Below are 25082 nucleotides of genomic sequence, written 5' to 3'. Positions count from 1 at the left end.
TCAAAGACATTGCCGCTCTTGCGTCGTATGAGAAGGGAAATCCAATATAAAACCAATATCGAAAGTGACGAGCCGTGAATATTCCATCCTGTCTCGCGAGTCATCCTCTCTCTTTCTCCTGCTTCACCTCGCAAAAGTAATTTTCTTATGGGTATCTGGAATTTCATCCACGATGGCTCTTTGGACGAACGTGTTGGGAAATGATCGATATAACGCACTAGGACTCAAATTTATAGACTCGTATCTTTCTCGCACCACGTACAAATGTAACTACTTACTCAAGTCTCCGAGTCTCATATTCCCGCGCAAAAATTGCGCAACATGTGCATTTTGTGTGAAAAGGAAAATGCACTTGAAATTTTAACGAATCTAATCGCGAATTTTTAATCTCGACTTTTATAAAGCAAATTTTCCTTATAAAAGTAGTGTCGATATTTCCTAAGAAACTGTCTTCGATTATTTCCCAACGCCAAGTCTTTCCTTATTAATTAGTAATAAAGTAACATTGTGCAATTTATAATACACTACTCTGGACGAGTTTATTTTAGTACATACGAAATGTTCGTCTTCTCCGTGTTATCTCTCTACGACATGTTTCTTAAGCTATTGCATGAATTAACTTGACGCGTGTATCATTAATGCAGTGCTGCAATTAATAATTAAAATGGACACGTCGTGTCGTGTAACATATGCATTTTTTGTGCGATCTTTCAGACGGCGTGTGCGTCTCTCTCGAAAATAGAATAGCGTGGTGAAAACGACAGTTGTGGGAAACACATGTATGGTCATATGTAGCCACGATAAAATACTTGCGTGAATGCAAATTTAATACCAAAGTGAAGAAATATCGCGTTCAAGCATAATGAGATAAAATGTGCGAGAAAATACTCAACCTTGTTGAACGATCCATAGTTTGCAGCGGGGTTTACCACGATTTCTTTGGACGATACCTGTGACGCGCGAACGATCGTTTATTAGAATGTTATGTAAGTGAGAATTGAAATGGTTCGTTGTGTTTTAGTGCAATATTTGTCGGACGTTAAAGTTAAAAAAGGAAATGTTTTAGTTCTTACGTAAACGAGACATTATAAGAAAATTTTTAGTGTATATATTTATAAGAAGTATATATTATATATAATATATATATATATATATATATATATATATATATATATATATATATATTTTTTTTTTTAATATCGCAAGAGCAATGTTGTAGAGAGAAACAAGAGGAAAAGGGTAATATATATAGAATTTTTTAGGGAATATTGTATATGCATGAGGTACCGTATTGTGCGGTACGTACACACCTGTCTACGCGCTTACGCGTACGTAAAAATTCTTGGACAGAGCTTCTTTTAAGGGAAACTATGTGCGAGAAAAGTTTCTCGATAAAATTTGCCTATACACTGAAGGAAATGTCTGATGATGCTAACCAGAATTCTATTTAGGTTTACCAAACGTAGCATTCCAGTAATGCTTAAATACGTTTACCAAACCGTCTGGTATAGCATATAATTCACTTAGTGAATGTTATGAATACAGTTGTGGAGTAATGTTAGACTTCTTACCTAACCTAAAATCTAACCATATTATATGTAATTTTCATATACTTACTGTATATAATCATATATTTACTTCTAAATTCGTCGACATATCTTAAGAAATTTCATTCTTCCAAATATTTGACGGTTTCAGCGTTTACACTTTTATAGTCTTTACAAATTAGTATAAATGAAAAAGGAATCGTCGCATCGAGTAACAATTAACTATCGCGTCAATAGTATCACACGTCTAGAGAGAATTACCAAACTGTCTAGATATCTACAACTAAATGTCTCGGTATTGACTACCAGATCATCGAGGCATCGTAATCAGAATATTGTATATATGAACCAGATATCGCATATAAATTCACCATATTACTTTCATAAGACGAGTATAGTGTCATTCACCAAGCCATTTCTCTCAGTATAAGCTTTCCCAGGCGATTCTTCTCATTCACGATTTTTTCTCAACGATTTTATTTCCGCCATGCCCGATACCTTTCCACAACTATTGGCTAATGACCATCGCGCTTTCGCTCGTACGTTCTAGTCTTAATGGGATTCATTATCCCAAACTTGCGCACCCTCACATACTTCTTCTTTCTCTGATAGGAGCGCTAATGCGACTTCAAGTTGGCAGCATTTCCCAAATACAGTTTCCGATGAGTTTTCTCTCCTATTTTCCTCGTAGCGTGATTCCGTGATGCACATTTCATGGTTAAAAAAGATGGACGAATACCATAGAGAAAGAATCGTACATTTGTGCATTATTTTTCATATTTCTTGAATAATGATAAGTAGCGCCGTGAAATAAACGAAGTAAACGAGAAGACATCAACGTTACTCACATTTGTTTAATGTCTCGAAACATATATCGCTGAACAAGAGTGATACATTTTGTATGTAAATTTGCATTTTTGCCTTCGCGACAGGTGAAACTTTCCATCATCTGCACTGATCCCGTATCCATCACCTCCGGGTACAAGCGATCCTCGGCCGGGTTGGAAATGTAAATCAAACCGAGGCTGAACAGTACACCCTCGCGCATCCTGCGCATCGCCCCGGGGCGCGAAGTATGTAAATGACACGGTGCGGCGCGTCAGATACGATCTCGTTACCAGCGCGACAGACGCAGAGACCGCGAGAGGGAGAATTTATTGCACAGGGATCAACGCTTACCGGCGCTTCAAGCAGCGTTGATACCCGTGCTATCAGGTGAGGAGCTTGCGAACGTCATTTAAATTTTTCTTTTAAACAGGAAAACGGTGTCCAGAAATTGTCGCCTCCTATATCTTTCGTCCTCCCATTTTGCCGCGTTATCTTTCTATTTAGTTTAAAAACAGATTTAGAATTTTTCACGATGTACTTTTAATTTCTGTTATTTGATGCGTACGTAACGCATCTAAAACAAGGAAACAAGAATCATTATTAGAGATCTCGTTTTGTCGCTGCACAGCAAACATCGTTTCTCGGTGGGGCTTTGTTGATAAAGGATGAATATAGTGGTGACTTACCGCGGCAGGACACGGCGAACTGTCCCTGGAGAGACTGCCGAGAGTCACCAATAAGCGACGCGGGGCCCCCAACACTGAATCTCGCCATCCCTCTGCGAAGCAAGAAACAAAATTGCATTATATATCGATGGACGTTTCTCATTCGGTGTGTAATGTGACATCTGTTTCTTTAAGAAGTGACTCGATTAACTTACTTGAGTTAGACTTATTGGACAAAAAATAGAGTGACATTTGCGTATCTCTCAAAGTTGAAGGAAATACCAATTTAGAAACATCTAGAAACATCGTGTAAACATGGCTAAATTCGATATCTTTTTTCGTATTTTTGTGAAAGTCGAAGGGCTTCGTATTGGTTGTAACTATAACTCGTTATTGTTAGATGTGAGAATGAATGACATAAACGGGAAATTTTCAATTAAGGACAATACCGTGCGGCCATACTATGCCTAAATCCGGTTTTAACGCCACCCTTAATATAAACGAGACAAAGCGATCCGTCATCAGGACGTTTAATGAAAGTCGCGCCTATAACTTGGGGCCGTCCGGCTTAAGACGCAAATGGAGAAGATGGGAAAGCAGAGAGAGAGAGAGAGAGAGAGAGAGAGAGAGAGAGAGAGAGAGAAAAGGAGTTCAAGGTGGAGACTGAACGTTAAATCCAACAATATGAAAGTCCCCTACGGCTTACTTCCTAGCCTACCCTCTCTGTGGTAACTACATTATTCCGCGAACATGTACGCCCTTATCGTATATTATGTTGCGATCTCATCAACAGTCAAACTTGAGACATTAGGAAAGATATCAGAATAATTAAAAGGTAAAATATAAACAGACTGTATGGATTCGCAAGTCCATTATATTTTATTCGTTTGATGGGCATCTTTTTACCCTAAACAGCTAAATAATTTTTCAGACAAACGTGCACATTTCGTTACTTTTACACATATAAATAATATATATGTATATATATATATATATATATATATATATATATATATATATATATATATATATATATAAAGTTGCGGCTCAACCCCTCGGTCGAGAAGAATAAGATGCGGTTAATGCCATACACCCTGGTTGGTTGTCGGATTAATAAATCTCAATTACGCGAGTTAATGCAGAGGGTAATTTTCGCCCCCGAGTCTCGCAAGCCACCGGATGCGAGGGCGAAGGCATTTCTATCGTGTATTGTTGCCGAGACAATAACGTGGACCATTCCATCACGCTTGTAAACCCGTCGTCTAATGTTCTTGAGACTTGTATCGTTGTGTATCTGTTGTTAACCTATCTGTGATGTCAATCAGCAGTAAAGAGAGATAGTCGGCTGTTTTAAAGAGTTAACAAATAAAGAAAAATATGAGTGCACACACATATACGCGGTCACGATAAATGTGAAAAATATGTTGGAAATACTTGAAGTAACAAGTCGACGGGAAAAGTTTTGATGGATACTCATAGCGATACGCTACATGTACATATATATGCACTGAAAATACATAGTACGCGAAAGATGTCTTCTCCACTCGAGATGGAGTGAAATTTCGTATTCCTAGCTAGGATCTGTCTCGAGGGATTAAGGTCGCCCCGACCGATGGTGAGCGTCGCGACGTCGACGTCGCGAGTTAGCTAGACAGTCAGCCAGTCGCTGAATACAAATACACCTCTCGTTTGCGCGTCGAATTAAACCGAAATAAATCATAAATATTAAACGAGGCTTTCAGTTGCGGGATTAGGAGGGTTGGATCGTCCCCTCGTCGGGCCCCGCGATGGGCGGAAATTGCGCACGGCGCTCCCTTCCTTCCCTACGGCCATCCAGCGGAGACTCCGGTTCGCCCGAGAATTTCAATGACAATAGACTCGGTGCTCGACCGAGTACGCCGTACATCTTGCGTACCACCGCTCTAACCGCCGGAGAAAAGGTGTCTTCGACAGGTGACACGAGGACACTCCGATCCACTCGATCCTCTCGTAGACTTTGGTTGACCAGAGCAGCGTTTTGGGTGACCTAGACTCCCGTAGGCACTTTGGTCGGAACACGTTGAATCGGCCGCAGTTTTCCAGTGTTTCCATGTAATTTCATCAACGAAAAAGATTCAAACTCGTTTGCATCGAACTTGTAAAAAGGATCAGCAGAATGAAGAAAGTTGTGGGAGCCGTTCTATTGAAAAGCTAGAGTTTCTGATCTTGTTTCGCGACGAGCTACAACTTGTGTAAGTGGATTAAACCTCTCTACGCCGAGAAAAGCACAACGAAATTATGCCTGGCGGCCTTTATCGATATCTGTCCAAGAGATCCAAGTATCACGCTTATATCCATTCGATTACTTGGAGATATGCCGATGAGATTTTTGACACATCGCGCGAAAATACATACTGCTTTGTACCGTCAGGAAAGTTAGCTCGGTCCCAAGAAAATCGAATTCTCGTTCCCACCCCGCACGAACGAAATGGCTTGATTAACCGACGGTGCGTCGTTACTGCGGCTACCCTGCCGGCCCGCTGCTATTACCTTGTAAGGGTGGACTAGGCTCAAGGGCTGCTTCGGGCAAGAAGAAGATGGGAGAGACCACTTGCCCTTTATTCGCCGATGTTGCGATCGCTTTTTCCTTTCGCTCAATAAAAAGCCTTTCATCGCGTGTCTAGCCAGAACAGCGTTTCGGAAGAAACATCGTCTCGCTTCAACTTGGAAATCGACCGCATCCTTAAGTCCTTCCTTGCGCGCGAGCACGGTAATCGCGAGGGGAAACTCTCTTTTCCTCTCGCTCGGATCAATTCAGTTTGTCGCGCGGCATATGGGGGAAGCGCTAATGCCGTTTTATGGGCAGACTGATACCCATAACGCAACATGGTAGCTCGTGATGATACCGCTTCACTTGTGAGCGGTAGAACACGTGGAAGGAGACAGGGAGACCTGTCGCCTGGAGGTTGTCGCCACTGTGTCGTCATCGGGAATACCGTCGTTGCATACCGAATAATGTGTGCTATGTGACGCTTTACTTTATTCATAAGGCGGGATGACTAGCTTTTACGAATACGACAAAAGTGAGGGTGTGCGAGGAAGGAAGCAGATGTTTCACGACTACGCGAGATACGGAGTAGCGATGCGAGCAGCGTACGACTCATCTTTCGTATTCTATCCTATGTCTACTAGCGCTTGCAGAAACATTAGACGAGACGTGTCTGTTCGTCTCATCGCAACGCGCGCGTCGATAGACCGATCTTCTCTCAATAAAAAACCCTTCTCTCCATCTCGAAAAATATCATTTACGCAGTAGTTTACAAAATGGTAATGATTTCTCTGCACAGTTTAACGAGTTCTGTATAAAAGAACATCTCGTAACAGACTATATTATGTGTGTATGTATATTAACAAAAGCATCTGACGAAATGTGGAAAAATTTACTTTCGGGTCCCGGCCCAGTAACGCTCTCTCGCTTCTGATATATCTCCCTTTTTACCTCTAGATCTTTCTTACATATGTTTCAAATATGTTTACACTTATATAGTGCAGTGAAATGCTTGATTCCAAGCTTGATGCCGCATTCTTTGTCTTCGACGTTTCGTGAACGTTTCAGTTCACTTCTTCAGTTTCGCTTCATCTCTGAGTCTCATGTCGCTTCTTTACTAAAGAAGTGAATTGGAATGTTCACGAAACGTCGGAAAGAAATCCATGAAGAACGTGAAGCACTACGAGTCCCGGAAACTAGATCAGACAAAAACAATCGTTTAGCGCTCAACTCTGAGCGATCCCGGCATAATCTCTATCGGCCGTGATTTAAACGCAAGCAACTCTCGAAAGGCACCGAGGTACTTTTTATCGCGTTGCGTTGTATTATTATTCACTTTTTCGAGGAAAAACAAGCCTAGGTCGTAATAGTACGTCACTAGCATCGACTATGTTATTCGTTTCGTAATTCCTAACTGATTACAAAGTCCTTCTTTTAATCAGTTGCATCTAATAACGGGAGATTCTCGTTATACGAAACGCTCGTAACGTTCTTTCGTCGAAAGCGATCTCATGCGAGGCGAAAATTAACGCAAGTTGCGAAATGTCGGTCTGCTGTCAGTGAGAGTTTACGGCTCGTTGGTAATTGCCAGCAAATACACATTATTTGCCGGCAATGCACATGTGCTTAAGTTGTGAGGTAAACTATGAGAAACTATATTCGCGTCAACCTCCTTCGAGTGTCGTCAATATTGAAAATGAAATGATTTGTTTCGCGGCGTTGGGAGCGTTGCATTACACGCGCAGCGTTCATTAATTACACTACTCAGAGAGTTTCGTTTTCAAAGAGCACCATTTATTCACCATTTATTGCCAACATGCACGGCATGGAAGAACGAACGATCTTACCGTTATGACGATTGTTCACGTTTGCTACGTTTGCTACGTAGCTCTTGCTATCGCAGTAGATCAAACTTGTTACCGCGATATTCTTGAAATCGTAGGATCGACCAGCCAATCGGGAAGCCAGAGTTCGAAGGCCCGATACGTTCGAGTCGCGCAAAAGACGCGCGGACGGATAGATTTGTCGCAACATTGTCGCGCGTGTGCGTTGCTTCGTTACCAACTGTGTGTGACTACTGCACGCAGCAAATTGACACGCAACATTAATGGTCTTTTCCGCGTTGACGTTTGCGTTCGTCAGTGTACACCTGACCATACACTTGAAATTATGGCGTCGACCGGCTAATAATCATATCCGCGAAGCCGACTAATAATCACATTGGCGCCGACGCCATAATTAGCAGATATTAGCACTCGGGAGTTTATCGACGTAATTTACACAGTGTCATTTGGAATTGCGCGATTTTCAAGTGCAGACGCTCAGGTAAGATACGCATAGGTTTGCTCTTCCTTCGCTTCGTCCTCCTTTTAATAGGAACGCCGAAGTAATGCGCGAGACACGGGCGCACACCCATGGGAGCCTTTTTCTTAAAATTCAAAGGAACAGAGCAATCGCACACGTGCCCACGTTAGAGGAGGCAAAGGGGGTCGTGGGGAACCGGGAGCAGTAGAAGAGAGTTGGAGGGTGAAACGGAAAGGAGAGCTCGAGTGAGATTTTCAGACAAAGGCCGCCGCTCGAGCGGTTGCTCGCGGCATTGTTGCCCTTTACCCTCCGCGACCGCCCACGAGTACGAAGGGGTTGCCGCCCCTCGCGCAGAGGTCACAGGAAACACTTTGCCGCACGAACCGGAAGTGCGGCCGTTTGGCGCTTCCCGAGTGATCCACACCGCCGCGCACTTTCTGGTTATTTCAGCCGTTCGTTTAGCGAGTGATTGCTGTCACTCCAATGAATTATCGATCATTCGACGAACTCGTATGATTTGCGAGTGTAATTCGAGCGCAGACCCGTCACATTATCTGCGACCTAGTCGCGAAATATATGCAGCGTTTCCACATACCTGTGTCGTAAATGCGATCTCGGCTCGCGTTAATTGGCAATGCGTTTATTTGTGTTCGCTTCGAGAAGAAAGCACCTGGCAATACACTTGACGTGTAACTCTCCCCGAGATATACATCTGGGGCATTTTCGAAGAGCCTCCTACAATGACGCGGAGCGTGTACAAACACACACACGATAAGATATACGACAACACGCGTATGAATTACAGTATGTACAGTAATTGTTTCGTTGATTCGGCTCGATCAAATAATCGGGCGATTTGATCGCGGCATTTCGCGGCATAGGCAATGTTCCTCTTTTCCAGGTCGCGTCGGGAGTGACCGACCGGCTCATTCTTCCCGGGCGATGTACCAATTTCTTTTCTTCTCAATCTTCCAGCCGCGTTCCCCTACCCAATCCTGAGACACGATCTCATTTTATCTCCTCGACCCCTTACACGATACGCGTTTGTTACGGAGTCCCGTCCCGCGTCGCCACCTTCCTCGCCGCCGGCTGGTTTATACAGGGTGGTGGTGGTGGTGGTGGTGGTGGTGGTGGTCGGCCTTCGGGCGACCGACGGTAGATAGAGCACGCGAATCGTGACGTTCAAGGGGATACTTGGGCAGGCCGCATCCGACTACAAGTGAATTCGGTCCTGGGGGCTAACGTTCTCCCTCATGCGCTCAAACATCCCTTCGTCGACGAGACTGAGTTTTTGCCAACTTTAGATTGGGATGTCAAGCGCACTGCGCTGTTTCGGGCTGTCTCGCCTTGAAGCGACTTTCGAAGCGATTGTCGAAGTTGAACGCGTTGACTGTGTGCGGACGTTGCGGATAAGAGGAAGCGCCAGCAACGTGATGTCAGTTTGGAATTGGTCGGTCACGAGTTGGCCTGCGCGGCGAACGTTGACCGACAGTTGTCGTCTTGCTTCTCTTCGGGATATCTACACGGGAGTTTGTCGAATTTTTGTCGCTTGTCGCGATTGTACGCCTTGAAATTTGCAGATTGCGCGGAAACAAAAATGTGGTTAAATTCAAGCCGTGTAGCGAAATGCACAGGTTTCAATCGAGAAGCACGTCTATAAAGTGTCCGTGTGGACTTGGAAGATCCTGTACCGGCTGTTTGAAATCAGCAAAATCGTTTTCGCGTTAAAACAAGGGAATCCATCGTCTGCGATTTCACGCGAAGCTCCGCCACGCGACAGGAGAGCAGATGTATTATTTATGTCGCGCGGAACGAGAACCAAGCGCCAAGATAGGTCGGTCGCGATATATCTTTGGGGTGTAGATAACACAGAGTCCACCCCATCTAGCTTCATCTCTCGTCCAGGCTCACTCTCTCCCGCTTTCCGATTACGTTTGCCCGCGTGGCTGTCCCCCGAGTCTCACGGCACCGTAAGAGTTATACGAGGTATTAGCGCGGAAACAGATGTAGGCGTAGACCGACGTGTTTCTTTCACCCTTCTTGTGGACCGACAATTTGTCACAGTTGCGGTCCCCCACTACCGCCGATGTCTCGGGGACTCGCGAAGAAGACCGCCGATATGATCGTGTTTGATAAATCACGCGATAAACTAGCGTTATATCGTATTATCGACCTAACCGTGCAGCATCCCTGTTTAGATCCTTTCCACGCCGAATACCAGTTCGATGTATTCGGCGAGTAGAGGGGGAGAATTATTCGATGGGGAGTGGAGGAGAACGCGCACGTTCGAACGTGCCGAAAGAAATTTATCGCCGAGATAAGAAGAGGGTCCAGCGTGAAACGCGCGTTGAATCGAGAGGTGTGCGATGCTTTTTAAAAAGTATCGAGCCAGATTAATTGCCTCCTCTCGTTCGATCGAGTTGATACAATTATTGTTCGACTTGTCCGTGCTATCATTGATATCGTCTCGCTTATCATTCCCGCCATTGCTTTTTCAAAATCGTTAACGATACCCGCAACGATGTTACGGTCGACACGAGGAGAGCCACGATAATCCCTGAATCCGATTAATCGCTTGTTGTGTCCTCGACACAACACCGGCGTTCTTCGGCGTTCGTGGCGCTCTCGTTGCGCCATTGCGAATCCTTTTCTTTCTAGTTTCCTTCTCTGAAATCGCGGCGGAACATTTCGGACACGCTCCTTCAAATTCTAATTCGATTGTCCGACTCAGCATTGACGCGCGCGTTCATATTTCCCAAATTAGCTTCCTCCGCGTATGGATCACGTTCTGGAAATGTTAAATGTCACTGGGTCTTTGCGTTTCGATCAATTGATAAATTGTCGCTAACGATATGCTATTCGATATGTCCCATTTTATTTTTTATTAATTCAATAAATCGCATGCGTAATTTTTCGTAGCATCAGGATCTGTTCTATTTCAGAGGCAGATTTTTCAGTAATTCATGTGTGCGTCACTTAAGTGCACATAAAAATTCAGTATCAAATGAATTCTCTCTCTACGTTTTTGTTCGAAACCACACATTGATGAGACCGGTCGTGACACGACAATGTACCGTATGTATTCGTTCGTATATGTAGCTTCGTTTACTTCTCACAAGTATATATAGTTCGACCCTGAAGACAAATGACTGCAAAGTTCTCGTCCTGAATTTCGACTGTAGCGATCGCTGTGGGATCGTTAATTAGCGAGTATTAACGTTCGCTCTCACTAACGATAGCTGCATGTATCGACATGATTAATGGGTCTGTACTCGGGGGAGATACGTATACGAGATATGGCCGTATCGTGCACGTATGACACGCATAATACGATTCTATTAGATTATGGAATCTTTCTTCCTCGTTCGGTTAAAGCTTAAAGCGGGGACGAATAAGACAATATGTTTAGAGCATTTAAAGCGCGCGCGGAAAACTGTATCTATTCACCTCTCCCCTCCACCTCCTCCTCCTCTATCCTCCCTTCGTCCATGCAATTAGTCGTATTAAAAATTGACGATACTCGTCGTGACGATCTCTCTCAACATATCTCAAGACAATGTAACTTCAATTATGATCAACAAGTTTGAGCCAATGACTTAATCTTACAGTACTGACACCCGACACGAATCCACGTCGAGTACGTACACCCTTGTGCCTTTCTTCGCACCCTCCTGGAATTCGTAGCTGTCGTTTCGAATCACGTCGCGAAGTCTCGAAGGGACTACCGTCAATTAATCGTGCCTGGCCAATCTTGAAGGGTCGCGAGCTTGGATAAGGAGTAAAGGGCAAGGACGGAGAGGCGTCGGAAACCTAATCGAGTTCGGTGTGGACTACCCCCCGCGCTATTCTGCTTTGGCCGCGTCCAACGTAACGTCCAGCATCCCGTGAATCCGATTTGTCGGCTCGTTTGCTGCTTTGGAGCCGTTTCTGAGATATTATTAGCCGAAATTCTACGGACGTGCTCGAGCAAAATCCGCGCTCGATAACGTCTTTTGGTTAATCAACTCGAAATGAGTCCTTCTGATTTATATCGATACGTCGTAATTATCATCTCCTCGCGACAATTCGTTTATAATTCATAGTTTAACGTAACATTGCTCTCCTTTTAAAATTCCTTAGCAGCGTCGTGTTTCACTTAGGCTCTCATTTGTCCGTTGAGATCTTTGAGGATTTCATTGATGTCTCCGACAAGACGATGCTATTTGCCGCCCCGAATCGTCAAAGATGCAACAAAAACGAGAAAATTTGTGACGCAGTAGCAGTTTCTTTGTCGTGATTTTCAAGTAATATTTGTCAAACAACGAACTCGAGTTCCACTTGTGTGTTTTGCAGACCCAAGAATACCAGACTTTTAGACACGCTGTCGCGAGAAGCAAAAATAGAAAAAAAAAATCGATAATCCGCGTCTTAAGGTGTGCACACCGATATTTACGTCATTTGTAATCTCACAACAATCTTACGATCCGGGACACGTAGATACATCCATTCGTGTACCATATGACTCGTGTAATTCTCAAAGTAAACGGATCATATGAACGAGTAGGAACGCGATATATTAAATAGTGTGAGAAATTAAAACTATTTCTACGACTATTCCCATTTCCTGTTTACAACATCGTTACAAAGAAAGGTAGAATAAGTAACGCGCGAAAGCTATACTGAAAGTTGCTGACGTACGCACACGTAGCTTTGTGAGTACATGCCCCTATTATAAAACATAATTCGATTGTTCGATCAATCGATACAGGATAGAATTAGCGGCGTTATCGATGACGCGTACTCGTTACGCGATCGATATCGGTGGGCCGATTGTTACCAGGAAACAGCCGGTATAGGGGGGGGGATAGCTCCGAAGCATTTCGCTTACCCCAGCCCTACGGCACGCCGCCCTACCCTCTTTCAGCTGCGCCCTAATATAAATATTATTACACTTTGATAGGGTTAGGGTGACACTACAGCCCCACAGACATTCCATGAATATCTCGTGTCGTCATCGCTTTCGCTCGCTTTTCCGCGCTCGCTTTTTCATCTGGTCCGAATACCACGCGACGCGTGTCGAAAGACTTGAGAGCTTGAGCTCCGTTCTGACTGCTTGCTGATCCTTTGCATTATCTCACGCTACGATATCGGTGCTGTCTCGATACTTTCGACCGTGCGTCGAGTTGTAAGCGAATTTGAAAATCCGTCCGTTCGTCGCAACGTCCAGATGTAGACTCGAGAGATCAACAATGAGGTATACCGACACAGTATAAAGTGCAACATGTGGTATTCTTCGGTAACAATGACATCTTTAATAACCGGTTCAACAACATTACAGTGTCATAGGATTTCAATTATATACGCATTTCAAATTACTTGGTTTTTCATCAATTAAATATACATACATACATGTGTGTGTGTGTGTGTGTGTGTGTGTGTATGTTGTTCATACGCTGTATGTGTATGTATATGTACGTATAAGTGTGTACATGTGCGCGCAAAGTGTGGATGTATTGCAAGTAATACGCTACGCTTACGATAATCTCAAGGTGCACGATCGACTGTTTACCGCGCACGAATAATTTAATATATAATACCGGCGAGACCATATTTCCCTGTTTATGATGTGTATGTACGTGCACTTCGTATATAGCTTTGTAATAAGTTGGAGATCGCCGGTATCCGCTATGTCGTCGTCTCGCACAATGCTTGGAAAATGAATTCGATTTCGAGAAATGAGAAAAATATCGTAGTGAAACTATTCGCACTCTCAACATCGTTCCCGACAGTGCTGAGCAAGGTTTCGATATATGGAATATATCGTGCTATGTTATATGTAAAAATACTGCTCGTACGAATTAAACATTTCAAATAAGATTCCAGACATTAAACTCGTTCCTTTTTTCGAAATGGAGAAAGTATCCCCGAAATAAGAGCACTGTTCCATGTTATTCTTTAGACAAAACGACTGTCGTGTTGCTATTTGTCATATTTGTTACATTTTCCAAAAAGCTATCTATATTATTGTTTTCTGGAAACGACAAGAAACATATGTAGTTGTCTAAAAAAGAAAAAAAAAACTGATTTTGCTTTTGTTTTCCGAAAAAGAACTTTTTCACTTTTCTCAAGAACATTTTCGAGACTGTTGACTCTTATACATTTGCGTTAGGATAATAATAACTTTGCTCAGCACTCTCTCTTTCTTCCTCTGTCTTTCTCTCCCTCCCTCTCTCTCTCTCTCTCTATCTCTCTCTCTCTCTCTCTCTCTCTCTCTCTGGCCTCTAATTTCGACGTAGAAAAAAGAAAAATTTTCATATTCGCATACCGACGTTTTCACAACATTCACAAAACTGTCACTATTTAAAATGATGAGATAAAAGGGTAACACAGGAAAAATGCTCGTTTCAATCTGTCATAATTGTTGAGGTACAAAAAAGAAAATATTTGACGAAACAAGTTTAAATAGATGAGAAAATGACAAAATTTGAACAGAGAGCTTTAGTAACAAAATACGTAGGATTGAACGAACTGGCAATAGTTGTGGGTCATCCTGTATGCGATGCTTCCACGAGAAAAAAGTCACTTTTCTCCTTTTCTCTTCCGCACGCATTATATATATACATATATATATATATATATATATATATATATATATATATATATATATATATATATATGCATGCATATGAATGGCACATAATATGTGTGTGTATATGTGTGTGTGTATATACGTATATTTACAAGAGACAGGAGAAGCTACAAATAGTTGTTTATGCGACATACGTATAATACGTATAATACGTGTACGTATAACTGTACGTATAACTGTAGTGCAACCGATGCAACGCCTTGCCGATAATGAATGCGTACTCTCGGTACGCGACAGCTCGACGACTTCACTGGTCTCAAATCGAGAAGGAATGAGTGATAATATCTTACGTAAATGTAATTTATATATTGAACGCACATGATCGTCCTAATCGTCTTAAATGTAAATCGCTAAAAAAATAAATAGAGCGGAGCTGGAACTCATTCGAATGAGGAGTCGTTAAGTATGATCGAGTCAATTCAATCTCGATCTTCCAGCAGAATCGCGGCGATTATTATCGGCGAGTCATACGTTGCCATTACGATAAAATTCTTAAGTTTAGAGGCCAGCTCATAGAAACGAAACGCCACAACGCGAAGATAGAACGCTTTTCTGTTTTAGCTATAAAATAAAATACGTAGCCTACGTTTAGGTACATGCTCATATGTATTTTGCGGTCTAATAGATAGTGTCTACGTTACGTTAGGTCGGGTACACATTTGCTTGGATGCAACGGGAGAGTTGACGATATTCGTTCGTACTACGAGTTTCGCGACAACAGGGATAAAAACTGCAAAGTTCAGGCACTGTTAACTGAAAACACTCGCGACGATCCTCGTGGGTCCGCGCGGTGGGCGAGTGGTCCCGAGGTTCGATCGCGAGCAAAGCAGATTCTCTGATGCGATCGAAGAGGGAATCCTCCTCGCGCCCTTTACGTCGCCGATCATCGCCATATCAGTGCTTCGCCGTCGCTATCAGCGTACGCGTTGATTAATAATCAGTTGTTGCTTTTCGCGACGCCTCTTAGTATCGACGAGTAGGTACGAATGTACGAATGTTGTTCGCTCGGTTGTAAGGTTTGGCAGGTATCGACAACGAAAGCAGAATCAAACAAAAATTAAAGACGAGTCGGGCCGTCTTTTTGAACGTATTGGCTTTTTCTTTCTTTTTATCATGTTTATAGTTTCCTCTCGTGGACGAAATGTTACACGCAAATATATAATGTTGAAAAAGTCACGCGCAACCGCGTAAACATTTGACACATTGTACACGTATTGCATGTGCCATAAATTGCCATCAATTAATGTCCAGTTGGTATATATACCGTATATGTGCCGTTTCGATATATTATTATTATTATATATCTCAAACGATCTGTATATATTAAACGATCGAAAAGTATGTCGCGATAATCGCTGCGTAACCTTGCAGCCGAGTCACTGTGATACACGATAAAAAAAATTTCGTATATAATTATATACATATAATGTGTATATATATATATATATATATATATATATATATATATATATACATATATACACATACATACATACATATATATATATACATATATATATAAATAGAAATATGTCACACATGTCTACTTCTAAGTAAATCGCGCAATTTTCCACGATAAACGAAATCAACGAGATCTTTTCAATTGGAAAAGTAATCTCATAAAAATACATATGTACGTTTATTTCGGGGCGCTTGCGCCTTGGTACTCGTATTGCTCTATTATCGCAGCAAAGTACCCGATCGACACGGATTACGGATGATTTGACGCTGCGTAAAAGTCATCAACTTTCTCTGTGGTTAGAACAGATAATCGTTCTGGTCTTTTATCCATTTGGGATTTTAACGACGAGATCGCAAGAGATATCTTCTTCATTTCGTATCGACCGGAATAATTATTTTTATTGGTATATTCTCCAAAAAAATGATATATATATATATATATATATATATATATATAGATGTGCGGATGAAACGTAAATGTCGACAATTTAAAAAATCGAGACGCATTTGATTGAAGAATCTTGTAGATGTTTTATTTCGCTTCACCAACGTTTATAGTAATTAACTATGACAAAGAATATCATTGATGATAAAATATACAACAGATTGCAGATTTCGTTAATTGAAAACTGGTAGGTCTGAGTGTTATCTTTCAAGTAGTGTCGAGATGACATTTCTCGATAATTATAGCATCAGGATAACAGGTCTCGCTCAAAGATCGAAGCGAATACTTTGCCAATGCGGAGCAAACTTCAACCGTCGAGTTTTGACCGCACATTCTCGCAACTTCCTATACAATTGCCTACTTAACTTAAAAGTCTTACTTCCTAGATTTCTCTCTGATGCCTTAAAATTAGCGATATGACACTTCCGTCCAACGATAGAACGATATTTTCAAGAAAAGCCATAAGAACTCAAAACAACTTGCTCAGCATCCTCGCTCGCAAAACCTCTCTCTTATTCGGTGCAATGACGATTCGCGTCCTAGATCGCGCATATTTCGCGATAAAAGACGCAAAGATCCTTTCTCTTCTTCCGTAACACCGACACACGCGTACGTTCCCTCTCACTCTAATTTTATTTCGATGTTGCGACTATTACTCATTCTCCTTGAAATTTCTCTTTCCGACGAAAAGGGCCGCTCTCTTTCTGCCGTACCGACACACTTGTCTTACTTACCCCCACTTCAGTCTTATATAGTCTCTCAATGTCATATATTTTGTCGTAAGTGATGACGCGCCAAATCGATGCGTTGTCTCTCCTCTCCTTCCTTCGCGTTGCGTTTGCGATTTGCGCCATCACGCCAGCGAAACATCAGGTAAAAGCTCGAATCTTGAGGCCCCGGGACCGTCATGATTCATCGTTCGCGGAATGACTGTTTGGAAGTCGTTGCCTCTCATCCCCGACTAAGACCGACGATACTCGGAGTACGACCGAGATTCAGCGAGCGCGTTTGTTTTTCCGCTGATAAGTGGAAGCCTGTCTCGAAGACTCTCTCTCTCTCTCTCTCTCTCTCTCTCTCTCTCTCTCTCTCTCTTCTCTCTCTTTCTCTCACTCTTATTTTTTCAAACACAGCGTCACTCTCGAGCCAAAGTCGGCCGCTGTAATCGACGTTGTAACAGACGACGAGACGAGACATCGCGCGGCAGTCGTCACGATCTAGTACATTCCTTGCCTGAAAGGGTTACTGTCCCCGGCCGGCCGTTGATCCGCATCAGGCGCTCTTCTGAAGGGGTTCACATCAACCTGCGCGCCCCTCTGTTCCTGCTGCTCCAGCGCGTAATTCCTCTGCTGACCGTACTGCTCGCCGCCGTGTTGGCCGCCGTAGCCGGCCGTAGCCTGATTGTAGACTGGCGGTTGTTCGTGAACGACCTGGTTGTAGCCGATCGTATTCGCGCTTTGCATCCCGTAGCCAGCTTGGTCGTAGCCCGGTGTCGCTTGGTAGTTTCGGTCGTAGCCTTGGTCGACATTCGTCTCCATGCGTGTCTGATTCAAGTGATTGCCGATCTCGCCGGTGATCGGTCGCTGTTCCTGAAGAACATACGTCTGGTATTCTTTGTCGGGCGGGTCTTGCATCAGCACGTTTGCCTCGTCCTGGAACGGCTTGAAGTCGTAGATGTGCCTGAGATAGTAGAGCACTGGTGCATACAGCAAGTTGGAGAAAGCGATGCCGATGTTAAGGGCGGTGAAGCCGATCGCTTCGACGACGCCGCCAGCTATGATCGGCCCTACCGCGTACGCCAGGCTGTACGATATGTCGGCGATCGCGTAAATGCTACCGTAAACCGACACGTATCTCACGTCCACTAAGTAACCGAGCGTCGGCAGCAGGGCAGTGTCAATGAGCGCGATGCCGAAGCAGATGCCGCACACCGGGATCATCAGCATCTTGTATGTACTGCAGAAGGGTACGATGAAGCAGCAAAGGCCCTCGAGCGCGAGGCCACAGGCCGCCATTAGCCACTGGTACTGCGGATACTGCTTGGCCATCTTCACCGTGATCATCACGCCCATCACGTGTGGAAAGAAAGCCGGCAGCCACACCATACCGATCTTCCAGTTGTCGTGTGTCATCGTGTCCTCCATCCAGAGCGAGATGGTTGGCTCGAGGAAAGCCAGCGCGACGTTCGACATCATCAAGGCGCCAGCGCACACGGCGATGTACGGATCCATGAGTAGCCGCCAGATTGGTATCGTCGACTTTTGCTCCCTGTTCCTGTCGCGCAATTGCTCCTTGATCGGCTTCATTACCAGCAGCAGCATGAAACCGTCGGCCAGACTGACGAACGCCAGTATCAGGAACGGCACCTCCTTGCCGGCGAACTGATACAGGGCGCCGCCAAACGGCGGTGCCACCAGGCAGCCGAAACTGATGAAGGCCAGCGCGATACCGAGGGCCTTGGAGCGTTCCGCTTCCTCCGTGAAGCGATCGGCGATCATGGCGAGGCCAGCGGTGTCGGCGAATGCGGAGCCGACCCCTTGCAGGCTCCTGGCGAAAAAGAGCACGCTGTAGCTCTTGCCGCACGCGAACACGCTGGTCGACAGGAACATTATGCACAGTCCGATCATCATGGGAATATCGTAACCGATTTTGTCGATGAGCGCGCCGGAAAACGGATTCACCATTAGCTGCACGATCGCCTTCGACGCGAACAGCATTCCTGTGGCCGAGTCCTGCCCGTGATGAGCGGGTGGTCCGGTTGTGTTCTCCGTATCCTCGATAGGCCCGAAAGCGCCTACGTACTGAAGGTAGTCGGGTATGATCGGCACAATCACCATGTATAGCATGTTGTCCAGCAGCAGCGCCACCGACACGATGATCAGGATTAGCTTACGCTGCGCTTTTGGCTCCTGCAGCTTCGACCAGACGATCTCTTTGAGTTCGCCAAACTCCATGTTGAGTATCGGTATCGTCGTCATGGTGGCGGCTCGAGTCTAGCTGGTCGCTTGCGGGTCGACCGACGTCTTCCGGGTTTGTTTAGAGGGAGCAACTAACTGCGGTCACCTCTCGTGCGACTTTGGGGAGCGAGCGTGACCAAGAGATCGTCGCGATTGGGGCGGCGCGCATCAGGCCGGGCCGGGGGTAACCTACAACAGATCACCGAGTTGGCACGATTAGCTCGCGGAATATTGATATACACGCGCGCGCGCGCCGCGTAGCTTCTCCACGCTTGTCAACAACGTGGCAATGCGACGACGGAGAAGCGACTCGGGACTGGGAAAGCTGTTCAGGGGAAAACAGGGGAGCCCTGACCCGGCCTGGTCAGCGCGAATCGACACCCAACCGCGATCGCGTACACTTTCTTCTTGCAGGATTCACCTTGCGAGAGAATATGCGTAGTAATATTCTCGCCCTCGCTCTTTTCTTCTCTCTCTCTCTCTCTCTCTCTCTCTCTCTCTCTCTCTCTCTCTCTATGTCTCTGTGTCCCTGTCTCTTGTCTCTCTTTCCGCAATTCAAAGAGAACATGATACCGGATGGGGGCTCCCCCTCGATAAGACGAAATCGACTCTACATCTTAGTATATCGCGCCTCGTATTACCTCGGGATAAAAACAGCACGGCAAAATGCTGAGAAAACAAGGGGCGCGGTTCGAAACGCGTGCGAGGTATTGTTAGCGGTGTCGTCGCTAATCACTTTACGAGTGTAAGTGTTGCGAAAATGTTCCGGAACTATAGTGGTCCGAGTCGTTCGCCGAGTTGTCGGTTGTTGAAACAATTATGCAACTATCCGTAGCGAACAGTGTCGCTTGTTGTTGGGAACAAGTTACAGTTGATTAAGACCTGCTTTATGCCGTGGAGCATACGCTGCAAAAGTGTGTCGCCTATGTTTCTCATCAACATCGTCATGTATCAGTGAAACGATTTGCTCAAACGTTCAGAGTAGCCGAAAGGAATTCTCGCGCGAGATTGCAGAAAAAGTTGTCAAGTGCATTTACCAACTTTTTCAGTAACCTGCCGGTTCTGCAATCTTAAATGAAAAGTGTTTATAGCTTGATTTTAATTCCCTCTAGAATCGGGCAACTTTGCCTCTATCGTTTATTTAGTCCAGTATTATTTAAATTATCAAAAATTCTCACAAAGTACAACTGCAGTAAATGCACTATCAAAATTGTCGGATTATTTGAAACGACAGTTGTTGCATCGATTGTTAGCTCCTCGGGCGTTTGTGTAATTGCGATTCTCGCTAACGGCACGACTCGAGATCGATACAACACGGGATTGACTACTTTGCGGAAAATGTCAACGAATAATAGGTATAATAAGTACTCGACGGGAAGAATTGGACGACTCACCAGAGTTGCTAGCGAACTTTTGCCTGAGAGAATTGGCGAGGCGTTGGGGGCCCACCAAGGTCGGAAGACCGGCTAGCAGGCCGCTTAGAGTCGAGGTGACGTCCGATCCGTCTTCGTCCTTCGAGTCGTTCACCGACTCCTTGGTTCCTCGCGTCCCTGGGCCCTCCACCTTTTCAGCCGAGTTCAAACAACCGAATCTGCAACAAAGCGTGATATTTTCCAATCGGTTAAAGTCGACGGAGACTCGGGAACAATAACGATCGATTCGTTCCTTCTGGGGCTGAAGGGACGGAAAGAGTTTTCTGCATTGCGCGCGCGCAAACTGCGTAACAGACTGCGATGAAATTCTGCAAGCTACGTATTTGCAAATCCGACAAAGTCAATGTATCCGACATTATCTTTCGCGATCGAAGTTGACCTCTTTGACTCAAACGCCTACTGGTCGCGATATAAAAAAAAAGAACATTAAACTAAAATTCAAGAATCAACGAGAGTGTGGCGAGTGAACAAGTGTAAAGCGGGGGCACGTAATTCATTTCTTTCATAGAAACAATGTCCGCGTTTGCGAGGGTCCGTTGACCTTCGAGTTGAAATTTATCAACATATTTTTCATTTGCGCAATCGCGCGCGCTAGTATGAGTGGGGTATATTGTGCAACGTTTGCATTCTATATATTCATGTCTTCTCGTATAGTCGACACAATTTTTACTAACATTTCTATTATCTTATGTACGCGTTACCAATGGGCAAGTTAAATATAGCGTTTCTGCGTCTATCTATAACATCCGAGTGCTATACCATGCATTTGAGGAAGACCGGGCATTACACACGTGCGTAACTTCCCAAGGTAATTTTTACCCTCTCGCCGCATCGCGATATAGTTATTTGACAGCCACGTGTTATTTCGTGCGCTGTTGTTTGCAGGAGGGGTAGCGATATCCCTTGTTATTCCATCGCTCTCCTAATCACAAATTCGAACCGAAACTCTAGAATTTTCTCAGTGTTGCTTGCGGCGCGACATTCATTCGGAGCTACTAAACACGAAAACACTCCGAATCTCGTTTCATAATTTCTTCCAAGTGTTCTTTCGGATATCACATTCGGAGGAATGTGAGCCAGAGAAGCGTGAAGATGTTTCGGACTTTTGTAAAGGTGGTAGCTGTGCGCGCGCATTGACATTATAACACGGCATCTTGTCGATACCTGTCGAGGAACACCTCGTCGAATCACATATTACGTATGAATATCTTGATATAAATGGGAAATTACTGAAAGAGAGCAATTATATGTACGCGACGCAACAAGAAGTAGTACGCGACGCAACGATTGCTTAGATCGATGCTTCTCGAGCTCGTCGCGAGTTTCAGGTTGCCTCAATGAATACAATCTTTGAGAATAGAACGAACGCAAAGCCACAAGAGCAGGAAATGTATTGGAAAGTATGTTCCGAATGCAGCGATCGCGTATCGAAAGTTACCACCTATTCTAGTACATCGAGTTGGGAAGTGTAGCGGAAGGACTGAGTTCTCGCACAGAAGTTGAACGTATAAACGCACCGTTCGTTCGTTCCTGGGAACGAAGAAGACCTGGGCGCCAAGAGCAAACGAGGGAAAAATATGAGCACAAGGGAACAGGAAACGAGATCGACCAGGATACTTACTAAGACCGAAGGGCTCCCAGTGGCTGGGGCGTCTCGGCGTGTCTCTCCGTCGGGGTGGCTTTGGAACGTCTGCCCTCAGAGTCCTCCCCGCCACCGGGTCGTACGGCGCCCTCTCTTGCCGTCGTAGCGGCAGCGGTGGCGGCGACGGTGGCGGCGGCGGTGGCGGCGGTGGCGGCGGCGGTGGCGGCGGCGGCGGCGGCAGCGACGGCGGCGGTGGTGGCGTCGGCAGCGGTGGTGGCGGCGATCGCGGGTTCACCGTGGAGGATGCGGATAGGGCGCAGCCGCAGCCGCCAGGATCCAGGGATTGGTGGTAGCGAGACCGTGCGTCAGCCCCCAAACCCTCCACCATCGACTGGGTGCACGGCACCCTCCGCATCCTCCGGGTGACCGGGGGCGATAGGTGAGGCCAACGGAGAGGAGCGGAGGAGGGCGAGACCAGGTATAACGACGACGGTCGATGCTGCGCGGTATTTCTGGCGTCAGGTCGATACGGCCTCACCTGTGAAGCGACTGTGAGCTCCCCGCCGCCCTCTCCGAGCCAAAGGGGTTCTCGAACGTGCTGGCTAGCTGGCTGGCTGTCTGGCTAGCTAGCTGGTTGCCTGCCTGTCTATCCGCCTGCCTGCCTGCCTGCCTGCCTGCCTGCCTGCCTGCCTGCCTGCCTGCCTGCTTGCCTGCTTGCTTGCTTGCTTGCTTGCCTGGCCGGCAGGCCAGCCGGCAGTGTTTTTCAATCGCATCCTCATCGTCATCACGCAGCGGTCGGTCACGCAGGGTCGGTATGCAAGGTAAGATTGCGAGACCCTGCTTCGGTAAGCGCGGATTCAGTCGTGAGTATAGTACATTTCGTTTTCCAGGAGACATTGCCACCGCGCAATTTTTCATTTTTCCGTTTTGCTTCACTAGACTCGTGGGGTCACGATTGTTGATTGGCATTCGATGACGGCGAATATCGAACTCCGCTACCGGAGTCTACTGTACGAAACGTAGATGGGAAGGTCCATAGGTATCTTATTGTCCTTTTTCTGTGCTGTCAGAAGGGCGGTCGATATAGTTTAACCAAATATGGAGAAGATCGTTTGACCCAGGTTGCGTAACAAGTTTATGTATCCAGAGCTGTTTTCAATAATCGCTTAGGTAAGAGTCTTTTGTTTCGCTCACGGGACGTATCACAATTTGGCCAAAAAGATTATTTGCGTTGTACAAACGTGTGTAGCTACAAACGAAAAGGTATTAACGAGAATTTGTTAGCGAGTCGCTCCTCCTCGTGTCTCTCTGTACTATCGGGACTGAAGTTTCCGATGTCAGGCAAAAAGCAACAAAAAAGGACAAAGCACTGAAGCTGAAGAGAGTTCTGTCTGGATGTTCCGCAACGAAGATCGTGGAAATCTTCATTTCTTGATATGTACTTCTTTATTGTGTAGAACTTGATCTTGCTTGTGATTTTCGTGATATGTGATATATTTCGTGATAATAAATTAAGCAAAGATAACGTCGCGCTATGTCAAATTCGGTGCAGCGTTTAACGTGTCGACGAGAAAATTTGTAGATAAATGTAGTGGTGAATCGAGATGGGTGGTCGTAGAAATTCGTCTTAGACGGAGGTTAATGTCGCGAAGCTGAACCTTTACCCTTAGCCTATGGCGCTGTCGCCCTTCGTGTCGCGAGTCGTACGCGTCATCGCCCGTACGATCGAATGTTAAATTAAGGTTGTTTCTGACGTCGGGCTGGGGCGTTATATCGTTTGACGGCATTTCCAGTTACGCGGCGTGACTTTGAGCGACTGGATGAACGGATTAATAAGTAAAGACGCGAGTTTTCCTTTTCACGTCTCAAGAGATATTACTACCAAGTAATATCGAATTATTTTCACGAAATTAATCGAAACGAATGTTACTTCAGGTAAGCTTGCTCGACGTAAGATCGTGTTGCTGCTCTGAAAATAGTTAGCTTTGAAACATAAGGGGCAAAATTCGTTGAAGCTGTATGAGTTAGAAACGGCGAGAGTATAAAGTGTGTCGCTAGAAAAAGAAAATGTTAATTCCAATAATCTTTCTTAGTAAATAGAAGAAATCAGTTGATTTACAAAATATATTGTGGTTAGTTCCTTGACTTAATTCTTTTTCTCCTTATAATAACTTTATTGTATCATATGTTTGACTTTTGTATAGTCGGTATTTACAGTCGTACATGCGCAGTGACAACTCGATCGCGCTCGCGTATCTCTGCTCTCGGGAAGCGAAAATACTAATAGATATCGATCAGTCAATTCAGCTGTTGACCCAGCGGGGTAACATTTACAGGATTCGTATCCTACCAACGATGGCCGTTCGCGGAGAGTACCCAAACTACTCACGTTACCTGTATGGATCTGTCACGTTTTCCCATTATTGTCGACTTGCAGCCGCGACTTTTATCCCGCTGCTGACGGACACTGAACTAAACTGAATAAGACGATCTCCAGCTGATCGTCTTATTAATGTTCTTCGGGAGCATGAAGGGGAAGCCACGTTTATCTGACAGTTCTACTTTTCCGAATCGGAACGGCTTGGGATCGGCGGTCACGACTCGCGACGTGAGCTTCTGTAGCGTGAGAACAGCAGTAGGACAAATAGAATCAAATATAGCGTATATATATATATATATATATATATATATATATATATATATATATA

General features: G+C 45.0%; 1 protein-coding gene across 4 annotated transcripts in view; it reads right to left on the bottom strand.

Annotated features, from left to right (window-relative positions):
* The window catches only part of LOC116842200 (vesicular acetylcholine transporter), a 54929-nt gene extending 32370 nt beyond the window's left edge, over window positions 1–22559 (bottom strand). Inside the window, exons 1-4 of one of the 4 annotated variants that reach the window (XM_032811044.1) lie at window positions 22414–22559; window positions 20754–20950; window positions 3062–3153; window positions 894–950 (exon numbers count right to left, since the gene is read on the bottom strand). Coding sequence is in view for 1 of the 4 variants with exons in the window: in XM_032811070.1 (XP_032666961.1) it covers window positions 17620–19380 (1761 nt within the window). In the remaining 3 variants the exon portion in view is untranslated. Of the gene's footprint in view, window positions 1–893; window positions 951–3061; window positions 3154–14482; window positions 19549–20753; window positions 20951–22413 lie in introns of those variants that run through there. The other 3 variants (XM_032811062.1, XM_032811054.1, XM_032811070.1) reach the window with 3 other exon arrangements.
* Window positions 22560–25082: the final 2523 nt, after the last annotated feature.

This window comes from Odontomachus brunneus, unplaced genomic scaffold, assembly GCF_010583005.1.
Source record: "Odontomachus brunneus isolate Ranch 3 - 2012 unplaced genomic scaffold, Obru_v1 Obru_scaffold_002, whole genome shotgun sequence".
NCBI classification, from domain to species: Eukaryota; Metazoa; Arthropoda; class Insecta; order Hymenoptera; family Formicidae; genus Odontomachus; species Odontomachus brunneus.
Note: the sequence above shows the minus strand (reverse complement) of the source record. Positions and strands in the feature narration are given on the sequence as shown.